Source organism: Agrilus planipennis, unplaced genomic scaffold, assembly GCF_000699045.2.
Source record: "Agrilus planipennis isolate EAB-ADULT unplaced genomic scaffold, Apla_2.0 scaffold1, whole genome shotgun sequence".
Taxonomy (NCBI): domain Eukaryota; kingdom Metazoa; phylum Arthropoda; class Insecta; order Coleoptera; family Buprestidae; genus Agrilus; species Agrilus planipennis.
The window spans coordinates 2,932,257-2,952,107 of record NW_020442466.1 but is presented as its reverse complement, the minus strand read 5'-3'; the positions used below and the strand labels follow the sequence as shown (position 1 = coordinate 2,952,107).

At 34.3% G+C, this 19,851-nt stretch overlaps 1 protein-coding gene across 2 annotated transcripts in view; it reads left to right on the top strand.

Moving 5' to 3' along the window:
• The window catches only part of LOC108733690, a 268,094-nt gene that overhangs the window by 71,877 nt on the left and 176,366 nt on the right, over positions 1-19,851 (top strand). Inside the window, exon 1 of one of the 2 annotated variants that reach the window (XM_018464969.2) lies at positions 305-814. The exons of the other annotated variant lie outside the window; for it this stretch is intronic. Within the exon in view, the coding sequence (XP_018320471.1) occupies positions 662-814 (153 nt within the window). The 5' untranslated portion in view covers positions 305-661. Of the gene's footprint in view, positions 1-304; positions 815-19,851 lie in introns of those variants that run through there. 2 annotated transcript variants of the gene reach the window in all.

Here is a 19,851-nt window from a genome sequence, read left to right as displayed (position 1 = left end):
TTACCAAATCCTTCCCCCCAGTCCAAGAAGAAGTAATTTCCCCACCTTCTTCTCTCTTTGGTTAATCCCACCTAAATCGCCTTTATTGTTTTTGACTGTATCAACATTGGCCACGACCATTTTAAACTAAATTTCAATTTGTATTTCATTAAAGGAAGTTAAAACAACGTGTATGTACGTATGTATGTAATGGTGGGGTGGGTAGAAGGATGCTCCTTCACGTATTGTCGTATCCAACCCAACAAGAGTCCTCTGCAATCCTCCCCAATCCAGTCCAGTCTTATGCCGCCAGTTGCCGAATACGCGCCGATCTCGCTTCAAGTGTCGATTCCCGTATTCGGGACCGAAGACCGAAGAATAGCGTCAGTTTAGGTCCGGTCGTGGTTCCGCGCAGAACGTACGCTCCAAGTTTTGCGTTCACAGCTGTACTGCGGCGGTTCTAACTTACGTATCGTACGTGTATAAACATTATCCGATTTTCCGAAAGTTTATTACAAATCGGCTTTTGATTAGTTTCGATTTACCCGTTTCCCTATTTGTTTTCCGGAGTCTCTTGATGTCTACCTGTGCTTCTGCTAATTTTGTGTTATTTTTGTGGTTTGTGTGAATTTGTGTTTTGTTTGTGTTTGATTTGCCGCGCACAAATAAAGTTTTGTTCGGCATGGCCGGAATAGGAAACATGATGGCCATGCTCCGTCGCTCTTTGGTCTGTTTAGCCATGATGATGTCTTGCATGACGATCTTCATAGGCGGTGAACAGGACGTGGGGAGCCCGCTGAGGGTCGCCCAGTGCAGGGCAACTTGCTTGGAAAGGGTAAGTTGAGACGAAGCCTTTTGTTTACGAGTGCACTCAATATGATGTGGGCGCCATTTTTGTGTTTAAACACACTGGGTCCTTCCAGCCATTGTTTCTATGCCCAGCCTTCTCAATCAGAATGCTAATTAAACCCTCTCACCAACCTATTACTGGATTCGACGACTCTTCTTAAACATGCACCATTGAATTGATAAGTACCACCAGCCGATAGATGAACTAACTCTTCAAAGTCCCCTAACACTAGAACATGTATACGGTACCTATACGGATTTGCATTTGTTGCGACCTTTTTGATGGTTAGACGCGATCCTGGGTCTCTTCACCAACCATCGCACGTTCAATCTAACTGAAGTATACGAGTTCCGGATATTTGTTTCTCTAACAGTCAGGAACCGCTTAGCATGTGTATCTTCCATCAGCCAAGCCCATGTCAGGCAGACATCCTAATGTTTTTTTTTTGACCAGTTCCAGTTAACTAACCATTTCGTATTTTGTAATTCGGCTCGATTTTTTTTTTCTTTCGTTCAGTAAAGTTCACAAGTAAAATTAGATACTGTATGAAGAACCAATTCCAGAAAGACTGTTTAATGTCTTCTAATGTGGATCTTAACACCAATAAATTTTTCGTTGATTCCTCATCAGGATTGATCATCACAATTACCAGTTTTGTTTGTTAGAGGATATTTTCTGCTGCTCATAGGACATTTAGCTATTAAACACCCGTGTAATAACTCGCGTCGTGAGTTTGTTTTTATTTTATTTGGTATGCTTGGTTGTGTGACAGCGCGAAGGCGTCTATTTTAAAACGAACTCTCGTGGTGTTGTTGCTGTTGTTTTTTTCTTGTGAAGTCCTAAAACTGTGGGAGGCCGTATCAAATTCTGGCATAATCCCGGGAATTTGTTTGGAAATAAACGTCGTTTCGTTGGTGCTTGATTTATAGGACATTGGTTAGGGACAGAATTTGCTGCGAAGTCTGAAGTGACGTAAACAAAATGGACAGTAACGCTCGAGGGTGTTATTTCGAGAAAGCGTACACATGACATATTTGTCTCGGTTATTGTAGGAAACGGGATAGACCGTGTAGAAAGCATTTTCGTTGCCTTTTCAATATGTTCATGTTTCCTGAAAGTGTTGTTGACGGTTTGCGGTGTTATGAAAGCTTCGGATACACATTGTTTAGAGATAAACACAATTGGAGAACCAACATATACTCTTGTATGACACCAGTGGACAGTAAAGTTTTGTATGTTCCCAGTGAACACAAGGGTTTTTCCAAGTCTGCTTGTGTTTAAATTATTGATTTTAAATCAGTTGTACGTAATTGCAATAATAAGTTCAATGTGTTAAAGAAGTACAGATACAATAGAACCTCGATAAGATAAAGACCAAGGGAAACGTAAAATAATTTGAGTTATTGAGGTTTTTACTTACCAAGGGTTCAAGTTTAAGCTTTAAAATTATGGATTTCCAGTGACTTCAGCTTTTTCCTTTAGTATAGGTCCACTAACACTAATGTTTTTACATATTTTTACACTGTCTAAACCATGTAAATAGCAAGCACTTTTTTAAATTAGGAAATTCAGTAATTCTTCGTCTTTTACATAGAAGACTTTTTCCCGATTCAAACCACTTTTCACTGCTTACTGAGAGGTGCGATGCCCAAATTATTCGTTTAAGTTACAGAGGGTTTTTATTTTAAGTAATAGAGGTTTTGGACTTCGAAGGGAAGGGAACACAAAATTTTATTAAGTTATAGAGGTTATTACGTTATCGAGGTTTAAGTTATCAAGATTCTACCGTACATACTTTGTGAAGCATGTTACCTACAAGTATGTATAATAGATGTTAGATCCCTGCATCTTTTTTATCTTGTTCCAACGATCGCAATTCCTTGCTGTGCTCATTACAACATTCTCGCGTTTGTGTTTTTGCTCGTAATAAACCTTTTAATGTCTTATTGTGCGTATTGGTCATAACAACGGTAATGTCTTCGTAGAATAACAGCGAAGAGGGGAACAAAGGCTTAATAAAGTATTTTACTGCCATATGGCACCGTGGCTTTATAATCACGGGACTTGTTCTAAGGCTGATATTTACGACACATTTATTCCCTGCGAGATGGGGAGTCATGACATCCGATAGTACACATTTTCCCAGTTGGAAAAAAAAAGCAAATGAAAGCGTAGTAATAAAAGTGGATACTGGCCGTGAGCTATAAGTACAACAATCGATATTTTAATTTGAAAATATTGGTTTGAAGATTAATATATTACAAATGCCTCCTTCATTCTTTATTTGTAATAATGAGAGTAATATCAACAATAAATTAAAATCAAGCTGAATAGTAATAAGTTATCATGAGAGTGCTATGCTTGGAAAATCAAGAACTTCATAAGGTCATATATAAAGTGTTGAGTTGACTAACAATCTACTTCTCATTATCTTATGTAATTGAATTTTTGGACATGAATACAAACTCGAGTTAGTTTATTTAACACAAACTTTTTACTATCTAAGTTTGAATTGCTACAAGTTCTTCAACTTCAAATGTGTTTTTGACAGCCAACATTGGTAGGTTTAACTATAGATTTAAAAAAACACAATTTTCCAGTCATAATGGTTTCCCAAATCTAGTTTCAGTTCCAAATCTTCAATACTGTTTCATGTTTGATTTTATAATACTTTTACTTCATATTACTTAATGCACCAAAGTATATGCACTATCCGTACTATGTGAAGTTTTTAATTTATCGAAAGGCATAATTTCTGTTAAAACCTGCTTATGGGATACGTTTTCGTGGACCTATTTATATCTGATGCATCATCCCTAATTTTTGTGATATGGGCATAAGCATCTTGCAGTTGAGAGCTTCCTCTGATGGAGTTTATTTTGAAACTTATAATCTGTTTTTTATAAAGAACCTACAGTAGAAATTTTGAATAATTTGGTTGATATTTCTTAGAGTTCTCTCTGTATAAGTTGTTCTTTTTCGTCTCATAATGGTTGAACGTTGGGATGCAAATACATTATAACGTCTTTGAAGATGGCTGCTATTACAAACGGAAAAGACCCACTTTTACAAGTTAGTTTTTTATTAATCCTCTATAAAATTAGATCGCCTTTTGTTACATTATTTCCGGTGTGTTTGTTTCCCGCGATCTGAATGGAATGCGATTGTTGTTTCCTTCTCTGTTTCCGATCGGCCGGTAATCCCATGAAATTGGCGTTTACTAAGGGCGATTCAAGTGTACCTAACTACTAAAGTAAACAGCAAACGGGTTTGAATAATAGAACATGCTTGCTCATAATATACCCGTGTATTTGAAACTATACATTTACGGCCACGTTATTATTAAATTGAAGGAATTATATTATGACTTCTAGGACTCACGAAAAATATGAGAGGAAAACAGAAAAGTCATGGATTTACTGACAACAAAAATTTGATGATGTATTTTCCTAGGTAATATTCAAAAATTTATTTCCATTAGAAATCATCACTTTCATTGACTGGAAATTGTAAATTCTTGTAAAAAATATTGGGTTAATTGACATTAGTATTCTAGCAGTCGCTGTTCTTTCAAATAAGCAAGTGTTTAAGAACGAATTGCACACGTTCTAGTTGCAGAAGTCCCAAACCAATTTATGTAACAGGTAGACGTATACGCATTTTTCTTTGCGTTGTTCTCAGTACGTTCCATCCGGGTTTTGTTATTTATTGTTCCTCGGCTTCATCTCCGCTCGTCGTAATCTTCGGCGAGATAAGAAGCGGCGGTGACAGTGGCGGCGGCGACCGATGAGATCTGTCCACAACCAACGAACGAACGAGAGAGTCCTCTATCTGCCTGCACTCGTCTTTGCTCGTGACTGCATGGCCAACTTACGTTAGACCTGCTGAATCACAGTCGACAAAGCAGGTGCATTCGATTGTCCTTAGCGAACAGCTTGGTCGACCGGCTGACTGAGAACTAGGCGATGTTGCCGCTTTGAACTAGTTAGTTCCTTTTTGGAATGCCCACTCATCGTCAACAATAATTGCTTATCCGTTTTCTCATTGTATTAGGAAACTTTGACTGCAACATGTAATGCAGGTACCTTCAACGGGTATCTAGTGGATTTCAAGATTTTACACCAAAGTTCGGATTCGGGGTTTTCAAGAGGGATACTATTGAATTATGCATATCAGAATCCAGGACTGTTTTCTCAAAAAATCAGATATAAAATCGTTTGAAATCGCACATCCCTTTTTCTCACTGGCAAACACATTCATAAGCTGTCAACGAACAATTAAAACCGAGCGGTATGGCTTAGAGGTTTAGACTACTACTTAGCGTTTGGGAGGACACAGGTTCGATTCTGAGTCTGTCTGCCTGGTTCAAGTTTTTCTTTGATTTTCTTGGCAGTAATAGTCCACATATAATCTTTCACTATCTTCTGTCTTCATTTCGTCCGTGTCATCCCAACCATCACCAAAACCCATTCCCACAGTTCCTAAAGAGGGCATTCCGGCCTACCCCTTGTTCTATTCTTTTAATGAGCACCAAAATGGAGAACAGAGGACTCTGTGGAAGTCAGTAAGAAATAGGCGAGATAGGTTAGTAGGGACACCTTCTCGGGCATGAAGGATTTGTGAGAGACATATTAGAAACAGAGACAGGAGTTAGAAGGAGTAGAGGAAGACCTAGATTAGATTACTGTTTACAAATAGTTAAGGATTTGGAATGTCCTAGTTTTAGAGAAATGCGAAGATTAGCTCAGGATAGGACACGAATTCGATGCTTGTCGAACTATTCTTAGGACTGACGACCTTATAGTGATGATGATGATGATGAGCATTAAAAATATTTCAAATTTTCATAAATTGAAAAGTTTCTCAACGGGCACGTTTCATACCTGGTATCATTCTTGAGGAATATTGAATGTAATGTTTTGAAATGTTATCCCATCCTTAATAAGTACTCTAGGTTCCAAATTTCAATGCTCTAATGCGTCAGTGAGAAAACTGTTGCATCGACACCTCTACGATGAAATTTGGAAAATAGGATAATATTGACAATCTTAAATATATAGGTACATAGTTTGAGATCTGTTCAAGAACTACTAATTGAGATCGAGGGAACCAAAGGGTCTCAAATCTGTTGAACATGATTTAGATATACCTATATTTGACAGTAACATATCGAAATATTTTTCGATTGATCGTATTCCAGGAAATAAGCGTCATGTAATTCATTTTGATTAAACAGAATGGTATCTATGCCATTATATGGATTACAGATGATTAGGAGTTGTACTAGCAGTAGTAGTCACCTGGACTCAGTTGAATTGCTGCTTCTCCGTGGACGTGCACATTGAAAATTGGAAATAAAATTCAAATGATCATTTTCTCTGATTCCGATGGCTCGTTTCGTTTCCTGAGCGTGAACGGACGTGTGGGTCTCTTAAACTTGAATTCAATTTCAGTTGACCTTTTCAGCGGCATCAGAGCACTGTATGATTCTCACGTATACTGACCGACCTGTTGTTGTCAATAAATAATCAGGTGGCAATCATATAGTGGCTGCAATCTGCCACCGAGCGGTAAACTACGAGGAAACATTCTCTAGAGTGGCTTGACCTCGTAGCAATTACAATGTTACATAAAAGCAAGTTGCATTGAAACTTAACGAGCATATATCTGACTGTATGAATGTACTGATGCAAGAAATTTAGTGAAGCTGAAAAACAGCTATTTGCAGATCGATTAATAATACCGAAGCACTTAACGACTTCTAATATCCGTACTGTTTAGTATTTATATACTGCCATTATTATCAACATTAATAGATTTATATTTGATATTTCGCAAAGTGAGAGTAATTTGTTTAAGTGATTTGTTGGTAATAGTTTAATCAGTTACGGTTGATGACTGCAAAATAGAAACTAGAGGTTGATGCAGAAAATTTGTAAAGCTTATCTATCGTTGGAAACGTAGTGGCAATTCTTATCAGCTTCTTCAAGTTCTAACTCATCTGTTCCTCTGTCTGTCTCTTCTATTCTGGACATTAGATGCAGCGTTCCTTCGCTCAGTTTTTTTGAATTATAATTTCAGTAGTAATTTTTACGCATTAGTCGTTTTTAATATAAACATCAGATTCTCGCTTTTTCTTTTTAAACCCACTCATATTAGAAATAATTTTTCTTCATTAGATAGCTTCTTCTGACAGTCATATTAGAGGAGACTGCTTCTCTCTAGCTTCTTCCAATCGAATCCAATCCAGATTTTAGAAGTAACTTCTCAGTAACCTCAACTGACTGTGACATTAGAAGCGATTCTTCTTATCATGACTCACTTCTTTTAACCTGTTTTATAATTTCTAATCCTGAACTTAAAAGTGGGTTTCAGGTGAAACACTACGAATAGCGAAACGTTAATAAATATGTTGACAAGAACCAGTTTGGATCTAACATCTGAAAACTGAATGCTTTTAAGACTGATTATTAACCTATTCGACCCAAAAGCCTCAACATACTCAGGTGTGCACGTATTCCTATCCAAAGTAGTTTTTTCCGGGGTTTTCATGAATCCAAATCATTTTAAATGTCTTGATTTACTGTCTCAGAAGAAACCGATTTAGCTTAACTTGATATGAAAGTTAGTTCCAATGCTTTGCTAGTTGGTTGGTTGGTTCCTGTTCACAACAAAAACTAATTGCACAATGGGTTAGTTTACTATTTACTTTTGCGTTAATGAAAGTGATTATATTGTTAAAGCTTGTACCACTTACGTACATAGATACATACTATTAATCCACAGTTAACGAGGTCACTATACGGGATCAAATGTCCATTGCCAATAAATGTACGTAATATTAACAGGTGATTTATGATTATATTACCAGAGTTATAATTCCACTTAATTACAGTAACCACACGAAAAAAAAAACACTTCAGGTACCTATACAGGTGTTCAAGGTTTGCTGCAATTTCGAACGTAACTTTTATGTGTATGTGTCACGGTTATTCTTTATTTTTTTGCAGAAATTCCTTGAAGTCACAAGCAGTTAATTAAGTGTTACGGACTCTATTATTACATGCATACGTAGGTATACAAAACCCATTACGGTTTTTGTCGGATCGAGAGCACACTAAGAAATTTTTTTTTCGTCTCTATAAATATTAAATTCAATCAGCGACCAATTCTTACTTAATCCGTACTTTGTCTCGGCGGCAGTAATCTGCTTTGATTTATCTGGGTGGAATAAGCCGTAAGCGTTTTTAAAATATCGACTAAATCCTAAATTATACCAACATAAAGTAAGTCAATTTCGAATCATAAAATGTACTAATGTAGGCTGTCGAAGTGAGGATTTAGTGACAACGTTTTAATTCGGTTGACGAAATGATTCAGAAAAACCGATCTCAGAATTGACATCTTTACAAAACTTTAGTGTAATGTTTGTGGGTTTAACAAAATTAACTTCTAATACTGATAACGACAAAAACTATTTATTTACACTAATTATTGAAGAACTTAAAAACACTACTAAATTATTACTAAACTTAGGTTATGATTTATTCTATTTATTTACACTACTGTTGATATATCACTATTCACTGCGCTATTTATTTCACTGTTATCACTGTCAATTTATCTCTGGATTCACTTCTGCAACGGTCAATTTATTTCTTCTCCTCTCTCGGCGATCGTCTCTTCCTTTAAATACTCTTTTGTTTACATTCTGGAACCCTCTGGAAACATCCGGATAGTTTATTTTTTCATTGAACTGTGTAACTGCTTTCCCAGAACGCAGGTACGGCACACACATTTACAAATACGACGCACATGAAGAAAGGCGCCCGCGGCTAGTCGTCGAATCGATAAGCCGTTCACGCACACGTGTGCCCGATCGCACACAAACACACCCCTCTTGCTACATTAGATTGTCATTTTTTATGATTAGTAACAATAAGTATAATTTCTCATTATACACCACATTAATTTGACGACTAATTAATGAAGTATAACTAAACGGAAAGTATAAGAATCTACTTATATTAATGGGTATTTAATAGGTATTGTCAGTTTATTATGGAAATTAAGAAATTGTTTTCAAGTTCGTTAATTATTTTACCTAAAATAAATTCGTGGTATAGCATTTGTAATAAAAATAGTAATTAAATTAACCTAAGCTCAAAATAATATTATTCTTTTTAGGAGATCTCTTTAGTGTTAGTAGTTAATTTTTATGAAATGAAGTTAAAATAAATTATACTAAATTTAATGACCTTTCAAAAACAAATTTTATGGTGTATTTTATACTTAAATAACAATTGTTTGTTCGAAATTTTATGCCTAATCTTCTAAAATACATATAATTCATAAATGAATGTGAATTGGAAATTCAGATATATTTGTTGTTTCCGATAGAAAATGAAATTTCGGCTGGCAAAAATAACTTCATCTACAAATACCAATCGATGATATTTTAACTGTTCTAACACGAGTGTTAACAACCCGAACTAATGCCAAAATATTTAGGTACCTATATTTAAACCTACTCTTAGTGTACTTAGAACATTTGCAAATTTTAAAATAAAACAGGATAGCATTAGCAAATCATATTTTTCCGTATATATATATATATATGTGGCATATACTTAAAATTAAGTTGAGTTTGCAAATAAGGAGATGATACTTTGTCATTATTACCCTTATAGCTTTGTATAATCTTGTATTATCTTTCCATCGTTTCATAGTAGCATTGTGCGGAAAATTGACTTACACCAAAGAATATTTTCTAAACGTGTTACATCATATAAATTCGTGCGCCTCTCTTTCTCTCTACCTTCTGCTAAATTGATTTTGGATGGTGAATGTTCCGGTGGGCGCTGTGCGCCGTGGCGCGTCCCAACGCTCTCTCTTCATTCCTTGCTTAAAGCGTAACGAAAATGCACCCTTACACGCGATATTCAAATGAAGCGTGCAAAGCTTTGTTTAGCGGCTTTGTGTCGTATTACGTACTGTTCCAGGAATTACTTCATCTTCTGTTGCAAAAAATTCCGTAACTATTTAGTAGGCGGCGAAAGCACTTTCAAAAACCAACAATTCATGAATATGAAAAAGTAATAATAACTTTATTGTAATGTTGCGGATATTTTAAATTTCATTCACTAGAGTTTCGTACAGAAAATTAAAATACAGTGTAAACTCTATATAACGGCGGCGTTATAAAGAGTGGTCGTTAAATGGAGAGAAATAAAAGATATTATTTTACTATTCTATAATAATATGCATTTACCAATATAGTACACATTTTGCACACGAACATTATTATTCATACATTGCGTATAGCCTGTTATCTTCGTCTGATGTTTTTTGCTGCTCCAATATTTTAATTGTATTTTGTTACGTATCTTACTCATATCTTGAGATACTGCTGGATCAATTTGATTATATAAAAAGTATTTTTTTAATAGTTTCGCTGCATCAAGTGCTTGTTTGATGCTTGGTGGAGGGACAGGATCGTCTTCTTCAACAACGTACACAGCTGCAGTTCTTATCTATTTCGGCAACTTAGAAAGTACTGCTTAATGATTTATAATGCCGCATTGTTGTCGTTAAATAGAGTGAGCGTGACGCTATATAGAGTGTAATATTGTATAGAAAACAATGTAAAAGTCAAGCAATTTCGACGTTTTAAGGAGTTTGTCGTTAAATCGAGTGACGTTATAAAGAGTTTACACTGTACTTTATAAAGTCAACCATGCCACTTTATTTTATTAATTGATTACCTTGAAAACATATTGGAATTGCATTGATTATTTTTTACTCATTTCTCATCACGATAAAAAAAGCTGCTCGCTGATCTAGGAATAACAATCGTATAAGGATAATTAGTGTAACTCTTACTGTATCAAATTTCCTCGGGTATTTCTATCATCTTCGTTAAAAAAGAGTCGCATTTCTGCCTAATTAGTGCAGTCTACAGATCCTGACATTTCCTTATTAGTTTATCTGTCACAATTTCAATAATGGTTTCGTCTTGTCTCGAGAAATATCTGTTCTAACAAGTGTCGTATTAGGCTTGGTACCCACGAGAAACTACGCAAGTACAACATGTCATACTTTTTATTTATACGAATGACTTATGCGCTCGGTCTTCGCTACTCAACTTGTAAACTGGAAGAATTGTATTGCATTATCTTAATGATTTCCATTTGGTTAGTTAATTATTTCTGGTACATTGCATTACTGATTTTATAAATCGGAAAGTAAATATAACATAAAAATGTACAGTGCCATTAATTTATAATATACCAGTCGTCGGGACAGTTTTGGTTTGCATTCGGCTGTTTACTTTTTGAAAAATAAGGAAAAGAGAATAAATTTTTGAAGAGGATGCCATGGAAGTCGATAAGGAAAAGGAGATGTTGAATGACAGGACCACAGTTATAAGGATATTCGTCCTCCAAATGGTTGGCAGGAGCTGTCTTGTACAGAGTGTTTAGCCGTCCTCTTAAATAGCAGTTCAGCATACATAAATTGATTTATGACCGCCTGCAAAAAAACGCGAACAAAAGAAGTGACTACTGTATAGATATAGATTATAAATATGCTATGATAGGACACCTTCTACGTTATGAAGGACTACTACCAGAAATACTGGAAGCAGAAGCAGGTTTAAAGGGGGCATAGGAAGGTCTTGATTTATTGGGACCTTAGTCTTGACAAATGGTCAAGGATACGGATTTTTAGTTTTCCGGAAGAGCAAAGCTTGACTCAGGATAGATAGGAGTGGAGGTATATGCTGAATGCTTCGTTGGTAGTTCTCGAACTGTGATGATGATATTAATTAAGGTGACCAACTATACTCATTTACTGAGTTTTGTACCCTTTTTTCGCAAACCGTACTCTTTTCAAATCCTGTACTCTGAAAGTACTCATTTGTATAATTTTATACTCATTTATATTTCTAAAACATTTTTTTAGATTATTTTATTTCAATATTATTAATTAAGTATTTAAAATTATTTTGACAGTGATTTGAATTAATAGAAATTTCCTTATGTTGTCCAGGCACTAATGCTGCTGTTGAAAGGGTATTTTCACTAGGGAATGACTATTGGAGCAGTGAGAAGTCGCAACTTTCTGTAAAAACATTATCTGCCGTCTTAACGGTCAAATTTAATATGCAAAATGAAAGTTGTTCGGATGTGTCTACATTATTAGACGAACATCCTCATTTAGCAAAAAAAAAACCACTCCGAAGAAAAATTTGTTTTTAAAAGAAAATAAAGTTTTATTGTTTTTTCTTCTTTTTTTTTCACCTATGAAATACTTGCAAAGTGTTGGTCACCTTATATTAATAGGCACTGCATAAATGAAAAGAAATCTCTGCTTAAAAAGTCGACAAGTCCAAAGAATGGAATCCGCCACCTCTTTGATTTGCAGCCAGCTATATTACACCACACATCTTACGCAGTACTAATTTTTTAAAATTTCCTTCACGGTTTATGAACTTGACGTACAAAAGGTCATCCCTTTAATCTTCCAGTTCTCATTTATTTAGAGAAAACGTAGTATCTACAACCTTTGTAGTGCAGTATAGGTAGTCGTCGCCGGTCCTTCTATATATGCGGCAGTAGCGGCAGCCGGGTGGTGCCAACTCGGCGTTGCAAAGAGCATTTTAAATCATAGAATATATGCGGAACTCTAAACCTCTAAAGCAACTACTAACATTACGCGTTAACCGTTCCCGCAAGCATTTACATACATATAGATTGCTAGATATGTATACACATCCGTATATGCATGTATAAATACAGGTAGTAGGTAGGCAACTATGATAGTTGATATGGAAATTTTAATTTACTAGGTGTTAATTTGCATTTGAAATATGTATACAAAAGATAAAACTCACTCCGCACGGTTCTTGGTTAAGGGGAGGTTCCTTTACATCAAATGTACATTTCATTTACTTTCTCTAGCGATGTGCCCCTTCTAATGTCTTGGATGCACGCTGGCAAAATCGTAGGTAGGGAGAAAAAAGCTCATTATACTCTCGACTCTTGTTCATTTAACATATTTTCTCATACAGTATCTGCCAAAAGTTTTGTTCAATCATGAATAGTAGTGCGAGTCGAAAACAAGCGTTAAAGCCTTTAATATATCTTCAAATATAAATAAACATCTCGTTGATATATTCAGTTGTAAATGGTACCAATAACAGCACATTTGAGCAATGCAATTGTAGTGGATAAAACGGTCAAATTTTCCGTGCAGTACTGTACGGATTATACGTTCCTCACCGGTTAAGAGTTTGGCCGAGAGTTGTCTCCTTCCTTTCCTGGCCTATTGTTGTTCTTTTCTACTTTGCGCCTGTTAAACTGAAGGTCACATCGCTACAGAAAGTAAACGAAGTATACATAATAATGTGACTTTTATTTTCTTGGGCTCATAAAAGATGATAAAAGTAATGGAATTTAGATATGCATGATAAAAAATAATGTGAGAGAAATTACCTTACGAAAGAATTATTTTAGGATTCCAATAGATTATTCTGGGATGTGGAAAAACTTTTGGCTTTGTTTATATTTTCCATTTTCCATAGTAGTGTGAATTTTTTTATCAAGTATTTTGTTTCTCATACGTTTGCTATGCATTAAATCAATAATCCAACGTGCGTTTTAATGAGAACATCGAGTTTCTGTAGGATTGAAAACAAAAAAAACATTTATCATGTATCGAAAGTCAAGTTCAAAGCCATTGGCCAACGAACTCGAGAACGATCCGTCTATATACGCACACTTTCTGTTTCTGTGTCTAATTAATTTACTTATCTGTAAGACCTGATCTTCATCTTTCTTGCTGTTTCACGAACTGAAGGTCAATCTGCATTAATACAAATGAAATATTAACCATTTATGAATATCGATGCGATTCTAAAACATTTCAAAAGTTTGGGGCGGACAGATGATTCTATTGACGAAGCAAAAAAAGAAATATACAAATCTGAGAGCAAAACTCTAAGATTTACAGATAATATTTTTATCACCGCATCTAAACAAAAAGGTAATTTGTAGTTGCGCTGAAACTATTAGTTTTTTATAGCATCATATTTTGTAGACAATACGTAGTATCAAAAGTCATTTTTTACAGCCTTTAGATCTTGGAAAATCGGCTGATCGGCCAACTTGCCATCGTGTTAGTAGTTCATACTTTTGCTTTCTCCTATGTTGAACAGAGACAATAAGATTTTTTTTTTTTTGGAATTTGGTATTGGTACCTATTATTATTGAATAATTCCTTTTACAGAGTCCATATATATTGCATTATGAAATGTTTGTTTTGCCGATTTAAAGGAGCCACGAAAAATTTTAACAAATTAGGCTACACTCTCTTCGCCTTTTGTTATTTTCATTGTCTCTCTTCACAGCTAAAGCAGTTACATGTTAGCCACAAATATTTAATAGAAATTTGACCATTCTCTGAACTCTATATTGGAAGAAGTAAAAGTATGTGATCTGCCAACGAAACATCAAGTTGATCGATCAAACTTTTTTTCGGAATCTTAGTTATTTTACTATAAATTAGCTACAAAATTTGATTCCAATTAAGATCATTCTCTGAGCTTGAAATTGATTAGAAGGAATATTTGATCCTCCAAACATGATCTGAAGCTATCAGATTACTTGGAATGAATAGGGTCTATAAAATTAATTCCTTCACTACAAATTAGCCATAAGATATAATTCAAATAAGATAATTCTCTTACAAAGAGGACAGAGGCGAGAAAATTGGTTAACATAAATAAAAACCAAGTGTTGAAAAAGTGGAAAATAATTTTGTTTTGTCTTAATAAAGCTTAATACTGTTATTATTTTATTGTCCTCACATTATTTTTTTGGATAATTTTGATCTTATTTTATGACGCCTTTTATTTTTACCTAACCCTTTTTGACGAAATGTATTTATTTTTAATGTATTTTTCATTATACTTACGTTATTATGTCATTTAAACGAATCTGAGGTTTAAGTTAATTATGCGAAACCCCATTTTCTGTTTCTGAAGCAGCTGTTACATAAGATCCGATGTCATTAGACTTAATGTTTCGTAATGGCCACCGGCATTTTCAAAATTATGTCCAATCTTCTCCTTAATTCTGCCAAAATTACACACTCCTCAGTTTACTGATGGTGCCAGAATACAGCAATTTAAAAACAATTAGGATTTTAGAGATATTTACTTCTTTAAAACGAAAATAATTTAAGGCTTCTTTGATGGTTCATGATTTGTAAAGTTTTCAAGAAAATAAAATAACTGTAATAGAGCAGTTAAAAAATAGTAGGGTACATTTTTGTGTTCGAAGGTTTTATACTAAAATGAAACTGTGTATACGAAAAAAGCTGTAAAAAACCTCTCTCAATCAATCAATATTATTTAAAAATTAATGAATCGTTCTACACCCATGACAAATATTATATATAAAAGAAATTATGAGTGCTGTCAGCATAGGGCAAAGTAGTATTACGTAATTAGTATCAGCAATTTCTTATGCTGAAGTGTACGATGTGTTGCATACCTATTTACAAACAATTCCTTTAAATTTAATTTTTTAAACAATTTTTAACATAAANTAATACTGAGTAATGTAATAACTAACAACTAATAAGCTCTCAGAAAATGAATACGACTTGTACAAGCGATAATGAATTTTCTAAAAGTTCTATATTTAATTTTCACAGCATTGACAACCGGAAAAAAAAGAGCGAGTGTAAAGAGGAAGGGATTTTAATTATGGTACTAATAAAGTTTACTGAATTACATTTTGTTACTTGAAATCTCTTCAAACTTTGGAAAACTCGAGCGTGAAACGCAGGCCTTTTTTAGATCTCAAGTCGCTAAAATTCCTGTTATAAAAATGCAGAGCCGATACTAATGAATATGAAGTAGCTGCGTAAAAAAGTTTCTTGATAAAACTGTGTAAACACTGGGAATGAATGTCATTTCGTAATTGGCAATCTACAAAACTTTATGTTCACGTTGTTTTTTTATACTAGCCAGAGTTACATAACTCCGCATTTTATGAAAAAAATAAAAAAAAGTTGTGCTGACTTGTACTCAAATGTGTTGCTAATAAAAAAATAATAAAATAAGTAATAAAACCCACCCTACCCCCACGGAATAATGGTAGGTTACACTAGGAAAGGGGGTTCGTGTTTTTTCGAATTTACTTTCGTTTTATTTCGTTATCACCTTAGTTTCTGGATTTTCAGGACTAGTATCGGGACTTGAAATTTGATACGAAAGTCGAATACCTTTTTGGTCCCGGGATTCGGAAACTGTAACCGAAACTACTTATGGAATAGGGACGTAATCTATATATAATAAGTTAAGAAATGCGATGTACTTTCGTATCAAGAATTCAATGTTTTTATTAAAATGGTTTGGTGCCTATCACTTATACTATATGCCGTATCGTAAATCGGCTACAATAAGCAAATACTTTCGTTATAGAACATGAACCTCCTTTCCAATATTACTAAATATACTTAACACTAGCACAAGTTGTTATGTCGTTTGTGTTGTCTTTTCCTGACGCAGATATACGATCTTATGCAATCAAATAAAAGCATTCTTCAAACATTAAAATTAAAACAGATGAAGAATTAATATTGATAATCAAATCAAAATCAACATAACAACCCCTCATTTAAGGAAATACTTTAATTGCGCCTTAAAAATACTTAAAATAGGTGAGATGTTTATTTGAGTAAGTATAGTAGACTAGACTCATTTTTCTTTTGAAGATTATTCATGCTTTTTTATGTCTATGTCTACTAATCTACTTCGCTTGGATGGAATTTAACGCGCCGAACATGACCGAGCAGAGCCCGAAAACTCCCGAACCCAGTTTCGGTTTTTTGGTAGTAGTTTCGGCAGGCTTGCCGCCGAAACCGAAACCGAACTTTCGGTCGGACACTAAACTAGGTACCAGAAAAGTTGTACCATTTCATATCTCCTTCTATACTGGAATTGTTCTTTTTTTTTTAATTTCATGTTGGGCTGTTTTAATTTTCATTGTGGTTGTATATTTACTATTCGTTTCACGATTAAGTTTCAGAGGGCTTTAGGTCTTTCAGAAAACCTTATTGTTGTTCTATTTCTCATCCTTATTAAAATGAAAATGGTGCTTCTAATTTTTTTTCTCGCCTAAAATTAAACTTCAGCACTGACCGATTGCTCCGTCTAAATCTCCTCGGCAAATTAATGTCCGCCACAATTCAAATGAGAGAATAAGGGTGACTCGCACATCAATTTCTGTCGATGTAATGAAGGCAGAGAGTGAGTTAGATATGGTACCATGGAGACCAGATCCCAGATCTCTTCTGATCTACACAGCAAGTAGGCCCCATGATCAGAATAATAAATTCTAATGCTTCCAAATACATTTCACACGGAATCTCATAAATAAATCAATTACACTTATAATTTATGTTTAGTTTCAATACCTTTAAGTTGAGTGCGTCTTGAGTAATTAAGTAATACCTAAGTAAAATAATTCCAATCAGTTCTAATCTTTATTAGAGGATTAGGATACATGCCAAAACATAAATCTTGGATACAGAGGCTTCTACATAATTTCTTACCGAAAAAGGATTTAAAATGTTCACAAATTGCCTAGTTTCTTACCCAAAGGTGGAAAATAAAGTCTAGAAATAATGAAGAATATTAGTTCTTTCGGCGTAGATATTCAACTCGCTGTTGACCAGTTTTCGATTCTTTATGAAGGTATAAAATAATCAAAATCGTAATAGTGGAACCTATATACTATAAGATATATTTCATTTACTTTCTCTAGCAATGAGCCCCTTCTAATGTCTTGGATGCGCGCTGGCAAAATCGTAGGTAGGGATAAAAAAGCTCATTATACTCTCGACTCTTGATCATTAAACATACTTTTCCATACAGTACCTGCCAAAAGTTTTGTTAAATCATGAATAGTAGTGCGAGTCGAAAACAAGCGTTAAAGCCTTTAACATGTCTTCAAATATAAATAAACATTTCGTTGATATTTTCAGTAGTAATTGATACCAATAACAGCACATTTGAGCAATGCAATTGCNACTACTGTTGATATATCACTATTCACTGCGCTATTTATTTCACTGTTATCACTGTCAATTTATCTCTGGATTCACTTCTGCAACGGTCAATTTATTTCTTCTTCTCTCTCGGCGATCGTCTCTTCCTTTAAATACTCTTTTGTTTACATTCTGGAACCCTCTGGAAACATCCGGATAGTTTATTTTTTCATTGAACTGTGTAACTGCTTTCCCAGAACGCAGGTACGGCACACACATTTACAAATACGACGCACATGAAGAAAGGCGCCCGCGGCTAGTCGTCGAATCGATAAGCCGTTCACGCACACGTGTGCCCGATCGCACACAAACACACCCCTCTTGCTACATTAGATTGTCATTTTTTATGATTAGTAACAATAAGTATAATTTCTCATTATACACCACATTAATTTGACGACTAATTAATGAAGTATAACTAAACGGAAAGTATAAGAATCTACTTATATTAATGGGTATTTAATAGGTATTGTCAGTTTATTATGGAAATTAAGAAATTGTTTTCAAGTTCGTTAATTATTTTACCTAAAATAAATTCGTGGTATAGCATTTGTAATAAAAATAGTAATTAAATTAACCTAAGCTCAAAATAATATTATTCTTTTTAGGAGATCTCTTTAGTGTTAGTAGTTAATTTTTATGAAATGAAGTTAAAATAAATTATACTAAATTTAATGACCTTTCAAAAACAAATTTTATGGTGTATTTTATACTTAAATAACAATTGTTTGTTCGAAATTTTATGCCTAATCTTCTAAAATACATATAATTCATAAATGAATGTGAATTGGAAATTCAGATATATTTGTTGTTTCCGATAGAAAATGAAATTTCGGCTGGCAAAAATAACTTCATCTACAAATACCAATCGATGATATTTTAACTGTTCTAACACGAGTGTTAACAACCCGAACTAATGCCAAAATATTTAGGTACCTATATTTAAACCTACTCTTAGTGTACTTAGAACATTTGCAAATTTTAAAATAAAACAGGATAGCATTAGCAAATCATATTTTTCCGTATATATATATATATATGTGGCATATACTTAAAATTAAGTTGAGTTTGCAAATAAGGAGATGATACTTTGTCATTATTACCCTTATAGCTTTGTATAATCTTGTATTATCTTTCCATCGTTTCATAGTAGCATTGTGCGGAAAATTGACTTACACCAAAGAATATTTTCTAAACGTGTTACATCATATAAATTCGTGCGCCTCTCTTTCTCTCTACCTTCTGCTAAATTGATTTTGGATGGTGAATGTTCCGGTGGGCGCTGTGCGCCGTGGCGCGTCCCAACGCTCTCTCTTCATTCCTTGCTTAAAGCGTAACGAAAATGCACCCTTACACGCGATATTCAAATGAAGCGTGCAAAGCTTTGTTTAGCGGCTTTGTGTCGTATTACGTACTGTTCCAGGAATTACTTCATCTTCTGTTGCAAAAAATTCCGTAACTATTTAGTAGGCGGCGAAAGCACTTTCAAAAACCAACAATTCATGAATATGAAAAAGTAATAATAACTTTATTGTAATGTTGCGGATATTTTAAATTTCATTCACTAGAGTTTCGTACAGAAAATTAAAATACAGTGTAAACTCTATATAACGGCGGCGTTATAAAGAGTGGTCGTTAAATGGAGAGAAATAAAAGATATTATTTTACTATTCTATAATAATATGCATTTACCAATATAGTACACATTTTGCACACGAACCTTATTATTAATACACTGCGTATAGCCTGTTATCTTCGTCTGATGTTTTTTGCTGCTCCAATATTTTAATTGTATTTTGTTACGTATCTTACTCATATCTTGAGATACTGCTGGATCAATTTGATTATATAAAAAGTATTTTTTTAATAGTTTCGCTGCATCAAGTGCTTGTTTGATGCTTGGT